Source organism: Trematomus bernacchii, unplaced genomic scaffold, assembly GCF_902827165.1.
Source record: "Trematomus bernacchii unplaced genomic scaffold, fTreBer1.1, whole genome shotgun sequence".
Classification (NCBI taxonomy): domain Eukaryota; kingdom Metazoa; phylum Chordata; class Actinopteri; order Perciformes; family Nototheniidae; genus Trematomus; species Trematomus bernacchii.
In genome coordinates this window covers 237,327-257,457 of record NW_022987582.1, presented here as the reverse complement: position 1 = coordinate 257,457, position 20,131 = coordinate 237,327, and the positions used below count along the sequence as shown (strand labels likewise).

The 20,131-nt window shown below is 40.9% G+C and overlaps 2 protein-coding genes across 3 annotated transcripts in view; both read left to right on the top strand.

Moving 5' to 3' along the window:
• Positions 1-695: 695 nt before the first annotated feature.
• On the top strand, positions 696-11,111 carry slc2a3b (solute carrier family 2 member 3b). The gene is made up of 11 exons (XM_034127511.1): positions 696-800; positions 898-1,045; positions 4,246-4,350; positions 4,810-4,970; positions 5,489-5,729; positions 6,434-6,596; positions 6,826-7,013; positions 7,924-8,028; positions 8,124-8,225; positions 8,316-8,519; positions 8,910-11,111. The coding sequence occupies exons 2-11, from the start codon at positions 1,022-1,024 to the stop codon at positions 9,150-9,152; spliced, it is 1,536 nt and encodes a 511-aa protein (XP_033983402.1). The 5' UTR covers positions 696-800; positions 898-1,021; the 3' UTR covers positions 9,153-11,111.
• A 1,744-nt stretch (positions 11,112-12,855) lies between these two features.
• ephb6 (eph receptor B6) overlaps positions 12,856-20,131 on the top strand; it is a 36,245-nt gene continuing 28,969 nt past the window's right edge. For both annotated transcript variants that reach the window (XM_034127846.1, XM_034127845.1), the window contains exon 1: positions 12,856-12,986. In XM_034127846.1, coding sequence (XP_033983737.1) covers positions 12,929-12,986 — 58 coding nt within the window. In that variant the 5' untranslated portion in view covers positions 12,856-12,928. The remainder of the gene's footprint in view (positions 12,987-20,131) is intronic.

The following is a 20,131-nucleotide window of genomic DNA, read 5'->3' as shown; positions in this document are numbered from 1 at the left end:
CTCCTTTCACCGGCACCGTTTGTTCCCCATCTCCGCTCCGTACTGTACGCTCGACCGAGCACGTCCACCCCCCCCCCCACACCCGGCACCCCCCAACCCCCTCATCTGAGCGGATATTGCATCTGCGCTGCTTTCACGGCCATTACGACATGAGAGCCCGAAGTTAATCAGCCGTTCTGGAAATTTTGCATGCGCTTTTTACGCACATGGGTATGACTGGGGAGCTTCCCTGCGCGTAATAGTTAAAAGAATAAGGCTGAGGCTGCAAGTGAACATGTACCACTTTTTATAAAGACAACAATGAAGGGGGGGCGAACATTTTTCTGAGCAAACACGTCTGATTGAAGATACAGAGGCTGACATTCACATAACGGTAAACAAACATTCATTTTAATAATGCGGTTTTGTCACTGTCAAACATGTGTTAATATTTTGATTATATTTCTATGTTATTATCACATGATTCGGGATTAAAGTAGCGTTCTGTACGTAATCAATCTTGTTTTAAACGAAATCCAGTTAATTAGAGCATCATCAAATAATATTGAAGTTTCTGCAGCCCATTGAGAAGGTGTTGTATTGATCAAAATGAGCAAAGCGACAGTAATTTAATTTGAACACAAGGAGTTACATCACTTTGTTCCTCATTTGATTTCATGATTAGTGAGAGCAGAAGAGGAGGGTGAACACGGAAGCAGAGGGTGGGGTTACTGTCATTTTGGATACTGACTCCTGTTGAATTCAGTGAGTGCCGAAAAGTGCTCCACTCTGCCTGATCCATTAGGTCTACTGGTCTATCGGTATGAACTTTATGAGAGTTCTTTAGATTGTTAAAACATGTGTTCTTTATCAAGTTACTGAATGTAATACATTATTCTTTTGTTTGTTTATTTTCAGGTTTTCTGAGGACTGTTTTCACAAAGGTGTGAGGTTGTGTGCATAAGGAATAAGAGGCATCCAAGAAGTTTTAAAAAAAACTTCCTGTAGTTTTCTTCATCTGAATCTTCTGTGAGCCGCAAAGATGGAGCGGATGCAGGACGAAAAGGTAACTGTTTCTTACTTCTATTGGTTCATGGGTTAGTGGTGTTCTGTTATTTTCCATGGGTTAGTGGTGTTCTGTTATTTTCCAAACTGTTTTACCTCTAAAATCCTGCACAGATGAGTTTGCCGTACATATTCTGAAGTATTCTTCTCGGGTACAAACACATTATAACAAGCTTTTTGTTATAATTCCCAGCAGTCCCAGAGGAAGAGCGCCAGTCCTTTTGGTTTGTTTCATTCTGAGCCTGTTTGGTGCCAAAACGTCCTCATTAAGAGTGTTTTTTAAAAGTAAGAGGAAAACCTGTATATTTCCATTCTGGCAGGGGCATGAAATGGGAGTGATATACGAGAATTCAGGAGATGACTAAGGCAGGGTGGCAAGTTTAGACTTGATCTGGTTTTGGTTCTTACTTCATCTGCATGTCCCTTAGAAAGGCATGAGGGAATCGTACCAGTCATATGAAGAAAGAACTGTAAAAGTGCAGCAAAGACTGACAACTTGCAACAGTCCAAATATAGTTAACACTTTAGTGATACCATGCTACACAGTTAGTGTTATCACTCAAATGGTGAACTTTGAATTGATTGCATTACATCTTTTAGTATTGTAAAGAGTATCTAAAAAGACCAAAATGTGCCTGCTATCTGCCCTCACAAACCTTCCCTGTGGTTTGGCTTTTGAAACAAGCAGTTACACACATTTCATGGCTGTTTCTTAAGGTGTACACATCATGTGTGTTGATGCAACTACCCCCCCACCAAGCCACAAAAAAGGCATGCACTCTAAAAAGTCATTCTTAAAAATTATAGCACAAAATTAGTGTAACCAAAAATGTAAAAAATAAAATAAATATCTTTCCTTTTTGATGAAATTATACTAATAAATGATACTGCAGAAAAGGTGAAATGGAACTGCTGCAAAAGTCACATTAATGATGAAGACACATACGAAAGTTCGATGCAATATTAAAACATAGGGAGAAAGAAAACTGACTTTCTAAAACGGCCATGCGAGATATTTTGAATAAACACAGAGAATGGGATGAAGATTAACACAAGTTAAATGTGTCATTTGAGTGTCGAAGAAAAGGTGTGTCAATAATGAGTCTTTCTTCCAGATTTCGAGAGCGATGATTAATAATGACACAATGAACCAAACCAAGTACATGAAAACACAACTTTATGAGAATTAAGCATTGGACAAATATAACCTTAATATTACATCCCTTTTAGAAGCGGTCTTTTAGCTTTTTATAATATTTCATGCTATTCATAAGCATCACGTCATTGAATTGTGCATGTACAAATATGTATATACTTTAACCACTTGTAAACGTAATTGTATTTGTATTGGTTATGGTAACATATTGATCATAACTTTTTTTAAAGCAGAATGTCATGTTGCTACAACAAAAAACTGTATATTGTAGTACACGGTTGCAGAAAATGATTATATGCTTGGCTTATACTCCTTAGTGTGCAATGTGAACAAATGCAGGAAATTGTGCAATTATTCACAGCATGCTGGTACAACCTCTTAATCTGCCGTATTCAATTCTTAAAGTACCTATAATGCACATTGCGCAGTGGGCCACTCCCTAATTAGAATAATTGTTCTAGCTAGAGGCTTAACAATGCGAATGTTTTGTCTAAGTCTTACTCAACATCAGCATGTCACTACAGATGCAATTGGCATGTCTACATCCACACACATTTGTACAACCACACCCCCACATGCAGTTATCCTCATCAAATCCCCTCTCGTGCACCCTCTACACCCCAGAGACCCCTCCAGGTCATCTGTGCCAAAAGTCAAACATGAAATGGAATTTGTTGTTATATGTTATATGTAATTATTTATCACTTTTGTGTTTCTCCCTTTAAATGTAACTGTTTTCTTTATTACCAGTCCTCTTTATTACCAGTCCTCTTTATTTCCCCTTCACTATCAAATAATCGTGCTTGCAGCACTTCCTGTGTGTCAAACCGTCAAGAAGTAGAAGTATACACAGAAGTATATTCGGCTTGATTTAGTGTAAGAATATGAGACAAGGCCATGATGTCCCAGAGAAACACGCAGTCACCTGATTACAACTGATTATCACTATCTGCTTATGTGTTGCTGTTCACGGAGTAATTTTTCAATTCCTCCTTTGTGTTTCATTCTGACCTGTGGGTGGGTTTACCTGATAGAAACAGATAGAAACATGATGTACTTAAAGCCCATTGTTGGTAGTTTTGTTATCAATAAGGAAGCCTGAGTTCTCAGCAAATCAAATAGTTGATCAGATTAAAGGACAGAGGGTTTGTTTCTAGAGGGGGAGACTCTTTCAACTGCCTCTTGATTTCCCTCAATGAACGTACTGTTTTGTGACGTTTGAGTTATCTGTGCAGATAGTTATATCATGTAAACATTGGGACAGAGCTCATTGTGCCTGTCTTTCTGTCTGTTTCCTGACTTAATTAGGATTACAAGTTGTGTAAAACAATGTATTAACTTGCATCATGAATTATTCACTCATGTTATAGTGTCGAAACAGGGGCGGATTTGGAAAACACTGGATGATTAAAATGGATTTCCTTTCATTAATGAGCCTGTCTGGACCAGTAGACTTGGAAAGCAAATAATGACCTTTGTAGAGGTTCCCAGAAAGCTGTTGTAATGCAGTTAACGTAAAGAGATGTAGTAACTAGGTTCCTTATTTGGCATGGTGCCGCCACATAGTAGACTTGGAACCACAACTTCACTTAAACCCACTCAGTTCTGCTCTGTTGGAATTGTAAAAAAATGCAAACTCCTACATGCCGTGCCACACGAGGGATTATTGTCAGGTGTATTAGCTTGTTATTATGAGCTAAGCCCACTTTAATTTGAACCCTGCAGGGAAAAGCACTCACAATAGGATTCATTTATTCTCTCGGGGTTTCTTTAGCTTCTTAGCTGAGAAATACCTCAGAGCTGCAAATCATGGATCCTGTGCAGTGTTGCGAAACCTAGCTTTCACAGTGCTGCAAGTGACAGAAAACTGAAAACAGGGACTCATTGTGTTTGTAGTTACCAGTGTCAATATAAACAACAGGAGCTTTGTAGAGCCAGGGACAGGACATGTCCACCACACAAACTGAGGGGGGGATTGTCCATAAACTCCATCCGCTCATTGTTTTAATCCTTCATATTGCTCATGACATTTTCTCTCTCAACAGCCGCCGAAGAAGGTGACCTTATACCTGCTCTTCAGCGTTTCAACAGCTGTCATCGGCTCGCTACAGTTTGGCTACAACACCGGGGTCATAAACGCACCAGAGCAGGTGTGTGTGTGTGTGTGTGTGTGTGTTGAATTGTGTAATAGACCTTTAATGTTTTATGACAGCGGGGACAACTATTATGAGAGAGATTAATAATAGATGCCATTTTATATCTTCTCCCTTTTTTGGGATATTAATATTGTAATAACTTAAATAGACACTTAACGCCAATTCTGGGCCTCGTTTTAGGACTTTCATGTTGCTGTTCGGATGTGGTTTTGCAAAGAGGCCTAGATACAGTTAGGGTGCTAGACATGATAAGACTGCTCTCATTTGTGACCACAACATTGCAAGGTGGCAATGCTAAAAGCTATACTGCCCTCATGTGGATGTGTCAAAAACTCCCAATGAAGCATGAGCTCTGACATCAGTTACACACAAAATGAATAGTTTTGATTGTGAACTTAGACAAACACCTACTTCGATGCAGCCATTCATCACTCTTTTTCTGTGGGTTGACAGAAACTGCGTAGGTTTTTCCAGAATGTGTCGATGGAGCGGCACGGGGAGCCCTTCAGCCCAGGAGCCAACACCATGGTGTGGAGCTTTGCAGTCGCCATCTTCAGCGTGGGAGGCATGGTCGGGTCCTTCTCTGTCGGAGCCGTTGTCACCAAATTTGGCAGGTAAGAACATCGGGAGTAAACAGTATGGTGCAGTAAATGGTTTCATGTATGATGACAGTTAATCAACCGAACCCTTACTAGTTTTTAAATACACCTTTCCTTATTGTAAACTCCACAACTTTTCTGCCCATCTCCGCTGCTACTGCACTGAAACTGTACTTTGAACACTTTAAATATATTATTGACTTTTTAAACTGTATACACCGGTTATCTAGGCCCTTTTTGTTTTGTTTTATGTATACATGTCACACTGTAGGACTGCGGGAAACGATATTTCGATATTTCTGGATGTATAACACATGTAGAATTTTTGACAATAAAGCTGACTTTGACAATTTAGTTTTAAAGCCTATCTTTGGTTTTGGACTGTTTGTTTGACAAAATCAGACGTGAAAACTTCTCCTATGAGTCTGTGAAATTGTGATGGAAAAGTTTGCATTATATTTAATTGGTCAACATAATCTGCAGTACTCACCCACTAACCATGTCCTTCTTCCCTCATTGTCTCTCTTCTTCAGGCGTAAGTCCATGCTATTTGCTAACATCCTGGCTATCATCGGGGGGGGTTTCATGGGACTGTCGGCCCTGGCTCGTTCTTACGAGATGGTCATCGTGGGCCGGTTGATCATCGGTGTGTTCTGCGGTCTCTGCACGGGGCTGACACCCATGTACGTGGGTGAGATTGCCCCCACTGCTCTCCGAGGAGCCTTCGGCACGCTGCATCAGCTGGGTGTGGTGATTGGCATCCTGGTGGCACAGGTATGATGTGGTGATTACGTTACTGAGATACTTTTGTTTTTTATTTAGTTTGTGCAAAAGCTCTGGATTTCTGCAGAAAAACGTGAACTTGTGAATCAGCTTTGCTTGAAGAATTCAAGCAAGTGCCTCAAAATCAAATAAATAAATCACACTTCACACTATTATTTTTCACCTCATAAATGTTTTTCAAAACTTTTATAAGAGTTAGATGCTGTCATGTGACCTACAGATCATCATAAGGACACATTACGGACAAGAAACAACATTATCAGCTCTCTTTTAGTACAAATATTGTTTTTAAATAATATTTTTAGTCTGTTGGGAAGCTGTACAATATATAAACGTATAATTAGCTAATAATATTACAAGCATCTTTTCAGATTATACTGTAGAAATAGAACATATCCCTTTTTAAAGTATTATTTTAACCATATTTTTCAGAGCATAGTATACTCAAATCTCTCCCATCTCTTAGTGTTTATTATAATATCAATGTAATATAATAAAACTAGGAACAGAAACTACTACAAAAAAGTGATTTGACTTTATCAAAGATTAAGCCATGCAAGTCTAAGTACACACGGCCGGTACAGTGAAACTGCAAATGGCTCATTAAATCTGGCTGTGTCTGCACAGTCCTGGAGAAGAGCTGCGAGGCTCAACTCATTATAAGTACTTCATCCCGTGTTATTGATGCATTTCAGGTCTTTGGTCTGGAGTTTCTGCTCGGCTCAGACTTTCTGTGGCCTCTGCTGCTGGCTCTCACCATCCTGCCGGCCATCGTGCAGAGCATCCTGCTGCCATTCTGTCCTGAAAGCCCCCGCTACCTGCTGATCGTCCTCAACCAGGAGGAGGAGGCCAGGAAAGGTCGGTTTTGAGACGTTATGCAAATAAGATTGCGACATCAGGTTTTAATGAGACTGAATTCAGAATTGCTCTTGAAATTTTAATGAACCTTAGATGAAGCGCGGCCCTGCGATTTATTAAAGTTTTACAACATAATGTTCTAAGACCCTTCCAGCCTTACTTTACACCATATTTGCACAATAATGTACTTACTCCCTCTCCTTTCATCCATCCCTTCTTCTCTCTGTAGCCATGGTGCGTCTGCGCGGCTGTGAGGATGTGAGCGATGATATTAATGAGATGAAGGAAGAAGGGAAGAAGATGGCCTTGGAGAAGAAAGTGACCATCCCTGAACTCTTCCGCTCCCCAAACTACCGCCAACCAATCATCATAGCCATAATCCTGCAGCTCTCCCAGCAGCTGTCTGGTATCAACGCTGTGAGTAAACACCATATCCTGTCAGGGAGCAGAGTGTTATAGATATCATTATATGATAAATGTCAGTCCATGTCATCACTTGCATAAATCTCTAAAGGAGCTGAAATGATACAAATGTGTCTGACACGCACATGACGAGAGACGCTACTCTGCCCCAGGCAATGTTCGATTGAGCGGAATAATTTAAGCCAGTGGGGTCATTGGTAAGAGACAAACAAAGTGGTATTTGATAGGTTTTTGTTAATAAGGTCATGTCACCAGGCTGACTGAGTGTGTTAGCGTCCCCCCCCCCTCTGACCTGACAATCAACAGTAAAGCTGCGGCAGCCCCCGGCTAAAGGCTGCAACATCGATTTAACTGACAGATATTCAACATTCATGACCCCGCCCACTCATCAGCAGCTAGTAGCACCAACTGTACTAAGCTCTATGTAATGGAACACATGACTAGGTGTAATGTGAAAGAGGTTGCTTGAAGTCACAAACCTGATGTAACTATAACCCAACTCTGCAAATCCTCGGAAGTTTACATAGCATTTTAGGGTCAGTTAGCTCACTATTTTTGTTTTATGGCCCACAACCTAAATCGAAAAGTACAAAAATCATCTGCTCCCAAATCCAAAACTTGAGAGCCATCAACTGTAGCCATATCTTTGATATCATGAGACCCCTCACACCACAGCCACCCTATTGTTCTCCACCCTCCCCTCAGGCAGGCTCAGAACCACATGGACCCACAGGCTAATAAAAAGCTTTTCCCCCAGAGCCGTGGACAGGCTGCTGAGCCCATTTCCCCAAAAACAACTAGCACCCTAAGAGCAATTCCTCACCTAACCTAAGTTGTAATGAAAAAGACTACCCTTATTTTTCTTTACTCATACTAATAACTCTTCGTCTTTCTCTCCTATTAGGTGTTCTATTATTCTACAGGTATATTTGACACAGCTGGTGTCACTCAACCCATCTACGCCACCATAGGAGCTGGAGTTGTCAACACCGTGTTTACTGTAGTTTCCGTAAGTGTCTGACTAAACATTTGTTCTTTAGATAAAAGGCGTGGTTTACATTATTATTAATAATTGTATTAACAATTTCTTTGTTTTAAATCCAGCTCTTCCTGGTTGAACGGGCGGGGCGAAGGACCTTGCATCTGATTGGTCTGGCAGGAATGGCTTTCTTTGCCCTCATTATGACGATCTCCCTGGTTTTGGTGGTAAGTGATGTTTGCTTGCTACCTCTTGTTCTGTGAGCTTAAGAAAACAACATCTTCTTGTACTCACTCTTTGTTTCTCTGTCTGAGCAGAAGACCCACCCGTCCCTGAGCTACCTGGCCATCGTGGCTGTGTTCGGCTTTGTTGCCAGTTTTGAGATGGGTCCAGGTCCAATCCCCTGGTTCATCGTGGCTGAGCTCTTCTCCCAGGGGCCCCGGCCTGCTGCCATGGCCGTCTCCGGTCTATCCAACTGGACCGCCAACTTCCTCGTGGGGCTGGGATTCCCTAAACTTGAGGTAAGGGAAACATTTACGTCTTTTACTTGTATTGACATCAAGATACACTTAATGTAGAGCCACCTAAGGTAAAAGTAGACATAATGCATAAGGGCTCATACCATGAAAATATATATTATTGGAGAAAATAATGAATACATAACATTTTTCATCACTAAAATATTGCAGGTGGTAGAGTTGGTAACTGGCAACAGTTATTAACAGATTATAGTGATGTAAAAACAAGAATATTTCCCTCTGATAGTATAATGGATTAGGAGAAGAAAGTACGTAAATCTCAAAAAGTACTTGAGTAAATGTACTTAGTTACTTCCCATCACTGCAAACATTTTCAGAAGTATGTGCAGTTTGAGTCATGTAGTTACACACCTCTCTCTCTTCCTCCCTCAGGAACTTTGTGGTCCTTACGTCTTCATCATCTTCATGGTCCTCCTCATCGTGTTCTTCATCTTCACCTTCCTGCGAGTACCTGAGACCAGAGGCAGGACCTTTGACGACATTGCTCAGGGATTCGCTGCCAGCGCAGGAAAACCCTCCGCGGTTCCTGAGCCGATGGCCGTCGGCCTGACCGAGGGAAAAGAAGGTCCTCCAACCTCCCCCACAAGCAAGGTCCCCATGGTGGATCTTCCTTAGAAAGAAGAAGTAAAAGAAATCCGGACACAACACAGACAAAAGGTTTTAAACACATAGATATAAGGAGCTATATTTCATAACACACAAACAGTGAAAAAGCAGTAAGGAAGGTTTCAAGCATTAAAGGTTCCCTCGTCACAAACATGCTTTAATAATTGACAGAATTCCCTGTAATCCTGTTTTAAACATGGGCCAAACTTAACTGAATTACTAGTACTTAATAATAGTTGACATTCCCATTGCCAGCCCCACGCATACTGCCATATAAGAGGATTAACATATGTTCAGCCTTAAGTCCCAGGTCTTCAGCTACCCCCATGTTAAAAGGTTGTGGGATTTGGGGGGGTTTATGTATTGAGGTCAAGCTTGAAAAGCTGGTTTTGGATCCTGGTAGTTTGACCCAAAAAAGAACGACTGACTTGCTGTCCTGTCTGCATGCCTGATGTGCCTTGCTGCCTGGGGGAGGGAGCCATGTTGTCTTAAGTAGACAGAATGAGTATAGAGGTGTTACAGCAGCCCCTCTCCCATTTAAGTGTGCAAAAAAGCACTATAAACTTAGAATAAAAATATTTAAGCATGTAGCAGAATATAAATATGTATTATCATCCTGTAGCACAACATCTCATGAGAGTAAAGGGTGTTTGTGTTGGTGTGTTGTTTGAAATTATAGAAATAATTAAGACAGGTCTGTACAGCTGTCTGTATGAACCACGTTGTTGAGGTGTAGGCTAACTGTCAGGCCTTAAAAAGTCTGCTCATAGGCTTTCTGCTCCTAAAAAACACAACCTAACCTGTTTTCAATGATTTCAGCCAGTATTTTGTAGTGCAGTCGTTTACAGTAAGCATTACAACCTTAGGATAAAAAACTCACGTGGCTACATTTATCATCACTGTACTTGAAACTCTCTTGACATCAGTATGAAGCAGTAACTTCTGCATCCTAGGCTAACAACATCATCATATTGCCATCTCTAAAATAGCGTTACATTAAATCAAGTGCTCATCAGTGTTATACAGTAATTTGTGGTAAATGTTTTGTATTGAAACACTTTAAAATCAACTGATAACAACAATACGCATCTAACATGAAAGATATTAGATATTGGAAAATATTACATTGATGATATTAACCAAGAGGTATAGTAATGTTGAGTAATAACACTAAATGAATTGTATTTATTTTAGTAGTTAACGCACAAAAAATGCCTTATTGATTGTTGTTCTTTCTAATTTTCTGAAATGATGTACATAAATATTGTAGAATCTTCAGTAACTGAATCAGGATAAACTATTACAACATAATATACATGCTTATATATGTTGTGTCAATGTTTGTACAGTTGTACTTCTTCTTGGATGCGCGCACACTCATATGGAAAACATTTTCAATGTTTGAGCTTAGCAGCATTTTATCTGCACTTTGGCAGTCGGACTACTTTGTAATAATTGTTTATATTGTGCGTTTCTCTGTAAATATAATGTATGCATTAGGATGTTTGGTTGTGCCTCATAATCCTGTCTAATCTGCTACATTTACTGATTTGTCTTGCACTGTCACTATGGTGGATGTCACTGTGTTGCTTAATGGTAATGGTAAGTCAGGAGTGTTAGAGCTTGAGTGTGCGTGAGAGTCACAGTATCATAATGTACGCCTGCAGTAATAATATTAGTGACTTGCTTTGAGAAACTAAAAAAGGAAATAAAGTTGTCCATCTTTAAGGGAATGTGTGACTTGAATTATGAGCATAAAAAGCCCTTTTTACTGTCTGTAATGCTCGAGTCAAAGCAATGAATGTTTAATGTGATTGCAATCTCTGTGCTAAAGTGAGAGTGTGATTACTGTGGCAACTCCATTTCCTTTTCTGCACCGCGGCTAAACCTCAGTCAGCTGTGCTGTTATACACTGTAGAGCTAACCAAACCTCAGAAACATTGAAATAAAGCCATAAGTTAAAGAACAGAGTTCTGTTTCTCTCTGCGGCTGCTGCTGCTGAACAGTTTGGTTTAAGAAGAAATGTATTCATGGTTGTGATGACGCTTTTAAGGAGTGAATGCGGGAGGAGCTTTGAGGTCAGATTTTGTCTTGGATCACACAGCTTCAAAAGCCAAACCAGAACACATGTAGAGACGCAAGATAATAATTACCTCAAAGAGGAATTCCCCTGAAAAGACGTACTAACATTGCTGCTTCTAAAATTACAGGTCGTGGCTGTTGTTTTATGAGGGAAGTGGTAAGTGAGATACTGTTCAATTCATTTCTTTAGGAAGGACACCAAAAGAAACTAATGTCTTAACAAAATGATTTATAATTGGTTCCTAGGGCACATGGTGACAAAATAACCGTACAAAACCTAAAGTTTACTGGAGCTGATGAGTCGAGTAATCAACTTTTTGGGGGGGTTTTGGACTGACGGAACACTTTTCTTTCCTAATATGTTACAAAGCTTCTATTGGATGCTATAGAAAATATGAGTTAGTTGCAGCCTTAATTTCCCAATAAGAGGAGTGGGAAAAAATATCACATTTGTGATGCTGGAACCAGTAGTGTTTGTCCATATTTCCTTTAAAGAAATGAAGTAATAGATTGAGCAAAAGTTAATGATAAACGGATGAATCAATCTTTCACTTCAGCTCTAAAAAAACAGACACTTTTTATATAAAGTGGCACAGGGAATATGTGCTTTCAGGACCAACTGAAAACTGATTACGAAGTTTTAAGTCCCGGCTTAATGACGGGAGGACCGGCGTGATCCATTTGCCTCTCCACTCTGCTTCTTGGAGCAAAGAGCCCAGGGTAAAGGCCCCCGGCTGGCTGGGAATGGGGCCATCTAATTGTGTCAAGCCAATAGGCAACATCTCCCTGCAAAAGTCTACTGAAGTCTCACTCAATGCAGTGAACTGGGGCATGAAAGCCCATCAACAAGCTGCAGTACTGCGGTCTGACCAGCGAGTGGCGTGCATGAGCCAGAGGGGCTCAGCTCTGTATTTGCATGCCTGTGTGTGAGTGCGTGTCTAGAAACTGTCTGGATGAGCAATCCTGGGAGGCGAGGAGTGTGTCGAGAGACGGAGGGGAAAGGAGGAGGAGGAGGGTGTTAGGAAGAGGCAGGGTGGAGGGCATCCAAAAATGTGTCCAAATGATATTCATTTTCCATAAAAGGTAGAACAGAGGGATCCAAAAACAAAAAAAGGAAAATAAATTGGGCACTCTCACATGCCACAGCTTGAAAAATGCAAGTTAGCACAGTGTCCAGATATTTGAGGGATGCCACAGTTTGATGCAGTCTGCCAGGCGGCCCGCTGAATTTGGTGTGAGGCGTTAGGGGAGAGCTGGAAGTGATGTCGTTAGACATGTCTAGACAGTTGTTTTAAAGACTGGACTAACTAGTTTATTAATTTTTCCACCTCCCTTTCCCATTGACACTTTTTCTTGTTAACTCTCTCTCCTTCTTTGTCTCTCTCTCGAATATAAAAAACTCTCACTCTCACTCTTTCTCTCTCCCCTCGTTTCTCTGACAACAGTGTTTTGTTTACTTCTCTGTTGGCACTGTGCTTATTGTATGTGCTGCTCTGTAAATATTTTTTGCCTTTCCTCATCCATCCTCCCCCTCTCTTTCTCTCTCTCCCTCTCTCAGATAAAGGGAGCAAATAGACTCCACCCCCTCTCTCACCCCCTGCTCCCTCTCTCTCTCTCGCTCACTCTGTCACACACACTCACTCTATCTACTTCTTTCATGCTCTCTCCCTCCCTCTCTCTGTCAGTGTCATTCTGTCGTGGAGATGTGGAGTGTCTTTCTGTCTCTCTGTCTGTTTTTCCAGCCTAACTCAGCTGAGGAAGGTAAGAATTTAACTTTTACTTTATTTTGAAAATTGCGTGTGTGTGTGTGTGTGTGTGTGTGTGAGTGTGTGTGTGTGTGTGTGTGTGTGCACGCGCAAGGGTAGCAGGACTGGGAGTTTGCACAGCGCTCCCATCATGTGCTCATAATAAGCCCACAAGTGAAGGATGGACACTTGGTATGCTTCTGTTAAAGAGCTCTAAGAATGTCGCTCTCTGGGAATGCTGGGTACTTTGGCAAATCTGTGAAACTGTGGCACGAAAGGCCCAAACACCACGAGAAAGTCTGATTCATTCTAAAATGTTATGGGACCCACCTACAGCTTGGGAGCCTCTGAATAATTACCACTTTTCCCCCTTACTACTACCGCCCTGTGTGCATTAGTTTGTGTGTGTTGTGTCTGAGTGCATCTGTATGTTTGCATGTGTTTATGCAGATGCTTGCGTGTGCCACTGTGGAAGCACTTCAGATAGGACTTAGTTGGCATGGAAGTGCCAGGTGCATGCCGCGGCCTAACAAGCTCTGCCAACAAAAGAATATGGAAATTAGGTGGGAGACAAATGAATAATAACTTGCATAACTTGTTTCTCTTTGCCTATGTATTTGGCACCCCCTCCCGGGCCTTCAAGTCACTCATAATCTCACAGATGTGACAGCACGAGACCCCTGTCCCCTCTCCGGTACTGTTATCAGTGCCCCTTATGTCTCCACAACCTCCTCAATGAATGTGTTTGCAGTTAACGATACACACTTTGTGGAAATGTCTTAAAAAGTGCAGGAGTGAGTGAGCGAGTCTGGAAAAGCTGAATTAACTCCATCTATTAAGTGGATGTTCAGATCAGAGTGGGCTGACATTAATTTGATGACTCAAACTGTCTTGAAGTGTGTATGTGTGTAGCTGTGTGAGTGTGTATTCTTATGTGTCTGCCTATACATAGCTCCTGCTCCTACATCCTCTATCCAACACTTGAGAGGGTTTCAGCAGTCAGCACGCAAATTATTTTCAAAGGAATTGACTGCACGATGGAAAGAGCTGCACCTGTTCACGCTCATCTCCCATTGGCTTTAGTTTACTGCGAGGTGTGTGTCAGTAATAGTCTATAACAGAGGTAACTTATATGTCAGCCTCATACCACAGATTTGAGCTGTGTTTGTAACAGATGGCCTGGACTAAGATGAGACAGAATGATAGAGAGGGAGAGAGGCGGCCCAGCGTTAGTGGCCTACTGACTCTGTTTGTGTAATTGAAATAGAGCTCCTCATAATACAGTATTAACCCAATAGCATGACCGTCCGTCCATATAAATCCACATAAATTGAAACATCTAGTTATGTCACGAAGGGAGCATCTGCCTCAGCTTTCACCGCTGTAGAAGTCTGTCTGGACTGACTAGCTATCTGATATGATTGCTGTCTGTCTTAAAATTGTTTATTGTCTGTCTACTGGATCCACCACTCACAACCTCCTTTCTTGTATGCTTTCACACCACAAACCATGAATAAGTTGAATTTTTGCTGTTAAGAGTATAAAAGATCTGCCGAGTGTTTGAGTGACAGGGTGCGATGTATCGCTCTAACTAGCTGCCTGTAAGTGTTGAAGCAGTCGCCCACATGCATTGTTGATATGAAGTACTGATATGAAACCACATGGTGCACCTCTTAATTGTTGGGTCAGTGTCTAGGATTGCATGTTCACATTGCATGTTCACATTGCATTAACACACCGCTCTGAAGGGAAGGGCTGTGCAGAAGGCACACCTGATGCCCCTCCAGCACTTCCCGTCATGGATGAGTAAATTAATAGTGATGCTCACTGAGCTATGCATATCCTCAAATTAACCTTGTATCATTAGTGGAGCTTATGTCATGCCCTGAAAAGGAAATTAAATTAGATTTCGCCAAAAGGCAACAGTCTGCACAAACTGTAGACTAAAATGTTTACCAGTTACAAAACTGATTTAATGTTGTATGACTTTCTCTGTATAAAAGTCTGGAGAAAAGTTGGTTGTGAAAAGTAGGCTACTGCACTTGAATTGACTCAGAGAGGATATTGTGCTTTTTTATATTAATTTAATTTATCTGATTTTGTAGTGTTATTAAACCAATGGTTTCCAGTGTTGGGCAAGCTAGCCAACCAATACATTAGTTAGCTTTTTTACACATAAGGCCATATTAATTGAAAAGGTTAACGTGCACTTTACTCATAACTAACGCTGAGCAGCAAAACTAAGTAACGCGTTACATTACTTGTTTTATAACTTCCGTTACTTCCCAGCACCGTAAATGATGTAAAATCACCTGTTGTGTAACAATTAAAAACAAAACACAAATATGTTGCTTTGAAACATAAAAACAAAGACATTGTGTTTTGACAAGTAGTCAAACAATTTTAAGATTCACTTACCATCCAGCAACTAGCCTAGTCCCGGTGACTGCACACACAAACCCCGAGGAGTCCGGACTTCAGCTTCACGGTTATACCGCCTTAAATGTTGAACAAACCTTGGTAAGTAATTCCTGACAGTAGGCATACCCGTGGCTAACGTTATTAAGAAAGCGAAGAACATATAAGTTATAACATATAAATAGGTAAACTGTATAATTACCAGGATTCGCATTTCGCAAGGTTTAGGCTGAAGCTAACCGTCTCAAGTGTCAAGTGTCAAGCCAGCACCACCGGAACCGTCTATCACCTGAAGGCAAAGAGGCCAAACTGATATTAAACACCACCAATACATTTTCAGGAAATTCAATTGGAAACGGAAGATAAAAAGACAGTGGTGTAACTCAAGTTCTGTAACAATTTCCCAAATTGGGATCAATAAAGTACCATCTTATCTTATCTTATCTTATTAGGTACACTTTTGAGGGACTTTGCTTGAGTATTTCAACTTTTTTCTACTTTGTACTTCTACCTAACTAGGGTCAATTGTGTACTTTTACTTCACTACATGTAGGCCTCTAAGTATACTCTAAAATGAATGTATTACCTAAGATTCACAAGCAAATGCAGGCAGCAGCAGACAAAGTAATTAAAATTGACTGCACCTTTACCAGCTTTGATAACACTTTAATGCATCAATAATTATAATTCAAACATATAATATTATTCTGAAATTGGCCAATCTGCATAATGGGTACTTTTACTTCGGGCACTTTAAGTATATTGGAATCTCATACTTTTGTACTTTTACTTGAGTTACATTTTGATTGCAGGAGTTTTACTTGTAACAGAGTAAACTACACTCTGGTAGTTCTACTTTTACTCAAGTAAAATATCTGCGTACCTCTTCCACCTCTGGAAAAAGAAAACAAAAAATCAGCTCTAAACCCACACAAGAATTATATTTTATCAGTTAAGGTAAAATATTTTGCATAGAGACTTTTGCATTTAATAGTGAAATATAGATCCACTATTGACAACAATATTTGAAAGTTTAAAAAAATCTGATTATGTATAGGCCTATTGGCTGCTAGTAAATGAAATAAAATACAAACATGAAACTTAAACAATGCTGATATTATATTTGTAGGTATCATTGCAACCATTGGCCTACTAAAAGTTGGCCTTTTCGGATTGAAAGATCAACCTCCTAGTGCTCTCTGGTGGACACACTTTGTTATGAAGGAACGGAGTTACCTCAAACCCATTTTGGCAGTACAAATTTTGAGCAATGTTGACATTCTCACTTTAAGGTCATTCAGACCATCCGTAGTGGCGTCGATTGTTTCTGGCTTACTGGATATGAATTAAGGCAGATTACTATCCTTGATCCTGGGTGTTGTAAGCCGCCTTCTCAGGACATGATGAATTAGAGAAAGTGTGATAAGAAAATAAATGGCATGCTTCTCACAGTGGGAGTGCAGCAGGACGGATGCCACTAACAGCCCTGAAAAGCTTCCTGTCTGTCCCTCCTGAATATGCACCGAGCTGCAGAAAGAGAGAAATCACATGCTGGTGTGAAGTGGAGTAGGCAGCATCCCCATAATTTACACAGCAAGACTACACTGTGACCAGGCGTTATTTTTAGCAGTGTTTTTTTGCATATAATTTTAAAAAGCAACATAATTTTCGAAGGGCCGTTGGGAACTCTATAATTCCTCAAATGACTCACATACGTATCTGCCATTTGAGATACCAGAGATTGACGCTTGATGCTTTGAGTCAGTCAGTGTCAAGGCAGATAGTGTCACAGACAATACGCCTGTGCAGACAGGCAATGAGTTTGGGCCAAAATGTAATTGAAAGATGAACATGTGGCATGGACTGCTGGGACACAGGAATGTAGTATGGCGTTTTGAATTTCATATTAAATCTGCACTTGGCAGTCTGCGTGTTGGCAAAGGACTAAACAGCGTTAGATCAAAGGTTGATTGTTAAAGGATCAGTATTCAGAATGACACAATGAGATTACAGTGAACTGATCTCCTCAGATTTACATTCCTTCTTCTTAGTGGCTGTTAAGGGTGGAGATGGTAATGAAAATATGTTTGTAGCAGGTTTTGTGACTGGAGAATTCAGTGGAACCGTTTGTATTTTTGGGCCTTAAGTTTTGATTTTATATTTCTGTTATGCACACATGACTTTTATCCAGCACATTTTTGTCTTATTACATTTGAGTTCTTTCTTCACAAATCCAAGCATTACTGGGTCTCAAATACATCACAAGTATGTGTCTAAAATGTTTTCCTGTAATCAAAGAAGAGAGTGATGTCAAGGAATGTACATGAACGTATTTGGGTAATATGTTTAATCGCAGATAATTACATGAGACTGATACCACTCTAACAACAACTGCACATAAAGAATGTAAACTGGAAAAAGATATAGCCTGACTATAACAAAATCTGCCTTCAGCTTTAATCCCCACTGATCAACATGTTGGATCTAATTTGTTTGTTTCGAAAATATTCTGGCACACGACACCCAGTTAAACTTCAAATGGTCGTTTTTACATTTCTGTATTTTTATATGGATAAACAAACAATCTGTAGCACGTTTATTTGTGAGCTTTTCATCCACAGGAAGATATTGTTACTTTGGACAGAACCCCCTGTTTCCAGTCTTTATGCTAGACTAAACTAATGTTCGCTTCATATTTCACCGACATGAGTGGTGTCCTCCTAAAATGAGTCCGAACTATTCTTTTCTTTTAAGCTCTTTTTTAAATGTGTTATTATGCCACAAAATGTCACTTCTTGTGAGTACAACCAAGTGTCAAAGAGAGTCTGTCTGAAAATGTGGGTTGAATGTTTATTTAAACAATGTTGCATCGCTCTCTAGGACCTTTTACTCTGCCTTCTGGGGTAGGCGTTTGTAAAAGCAAGGTCAGAAAACACGTCATACAAACTTGTTGTTTTATTAACCCGGCTGTATCTCATAGCAAAGAGATATTTCCCAAATATTCAATTATTTCTTTAAGATGCAGTTCCCCAGAACCACCCCCCCAGATGGTTAACATAATGATGTTATTTTGCAAAAGTCTTGTAATCAAAAGGAGATTCAGTTTTAGTGAATCGTCCTCCTACCTGTGCCTGTTGCTGCTTGTTTGTGCGACTCATTGCAGACGTTGCTCTGTCATCTAACCTAGCTTAAGTGCTGTTTGTTGCAGCTGCACTTTCATTCAGCTTAACCACCAGAGAATTTTTGATAACTCCCTTTGACATGTGCATGCTTATTTCTGGAATAGCGTTAATCCCCCTCTCTCCTCACTCCTCCACCCTCCTGCTGCCTCCCTGTCTTGGCGGATCACTCTCTCGCTGTGGTTGTTTGTAATGATGGTTTGGTGTGGGCCCTGTCCTCCACTGACTGTCTGTGAGTAGGAGCATCTGGAGAATATAAAGAATGGGTGGAGATGGGTGGAGATGGGTGGATAAGTGGACAAAAGACAAAACATGACCTGACTACTGCTGAGAACGCTTTCCTGCACTGTGGGAATTTTTTGTGTGTGTGTTCCTGTTACCCGCTGTTACCCGTGAGATCAGTGACTCTGTATAGTCTTTACTTTCATGTTAAGGCATATTACACTCTCACACCTCTCTGGCCTGCGTTAATATTAACACAGACATTTTTTGCTGGGTGTCAGTGAGGCTCTTTTGCCTAGAAAGTGTGCAGTAATGTAGCATACAGCCGTCGTCAAAGAGGCGTGATACGAGCAACAGCGCTACACTTTGCGTTGGAGAGTGTCGCTGCATGCATGGCCACACAGAGAGGCAAAGTGTTGGGCAAAGAGAGATGGATGGAGAGAGGGTCACTCAGCTGAAGTGAACACTCCAGCAGCGGAGAGGGGACAGTCGTGAACTAATGCAGGTCGCTGCTGCACAATGGAAGAGAGCATTTACACCCACGCCTCACACAGAGAGAGAGGGAGAACGTGTGAAAGTAGCACATTCATATGCACAAACACAATCCTATCACCCTCTTCTCATTCCTATCTCATACTCCTTTTTTTTATTCTATTGTCCACTCTTTTTCTCTCTCTGTATCAAAGCGTTTCCCAAACAAACAGCAGATCTGGCATCAATAATGGAGCACAGCGTATCTCCTTTATTTAACGTAGAGAAAGGCCTTCCCTGTTGTCACTTTTTAGATGAATAATACACACATGCAGAAAGGGCAGAGATGAAAGGGACAAGCGACAAGATGGAGGTAGAAAAAGGGGAAAGGTATTGAGTAAAGTGAGTAAAAGACCGGAGAGTATGAAGACGTGAAACATGGCGTGCATTAACACGGCACTCAAGTCCAGATTGCAGACTCAGCACTTCTCCAAACTGTCAGGGACAAACTTTGAGTGTCTCGGTCCTCAGATGGACCAATGACAGAGATGCTGGAGCGCAGTTGTTGTCGGAGCGAGAGTTAAATAAAGGAGCTTTTACTGCCAAGCGGACCTGCCAGGAAATGCCCCTCCATCTTTTGTTCAACTGTTTCTCGCACACACACACACACACACACACACACACACACACACACACACACACACACACACACACACACACACACACACACAATCTGGTCATGATGGCACGGCTCAAGCTAATCCTTGAAAGGTGTGTGTAACACGGCACTCTAACGCTTATCTTAGGATGTCTAGGTGAATTATTCAACCTACTAATGTCACGCAATGAGACGCGCATCAGAACATTCCTC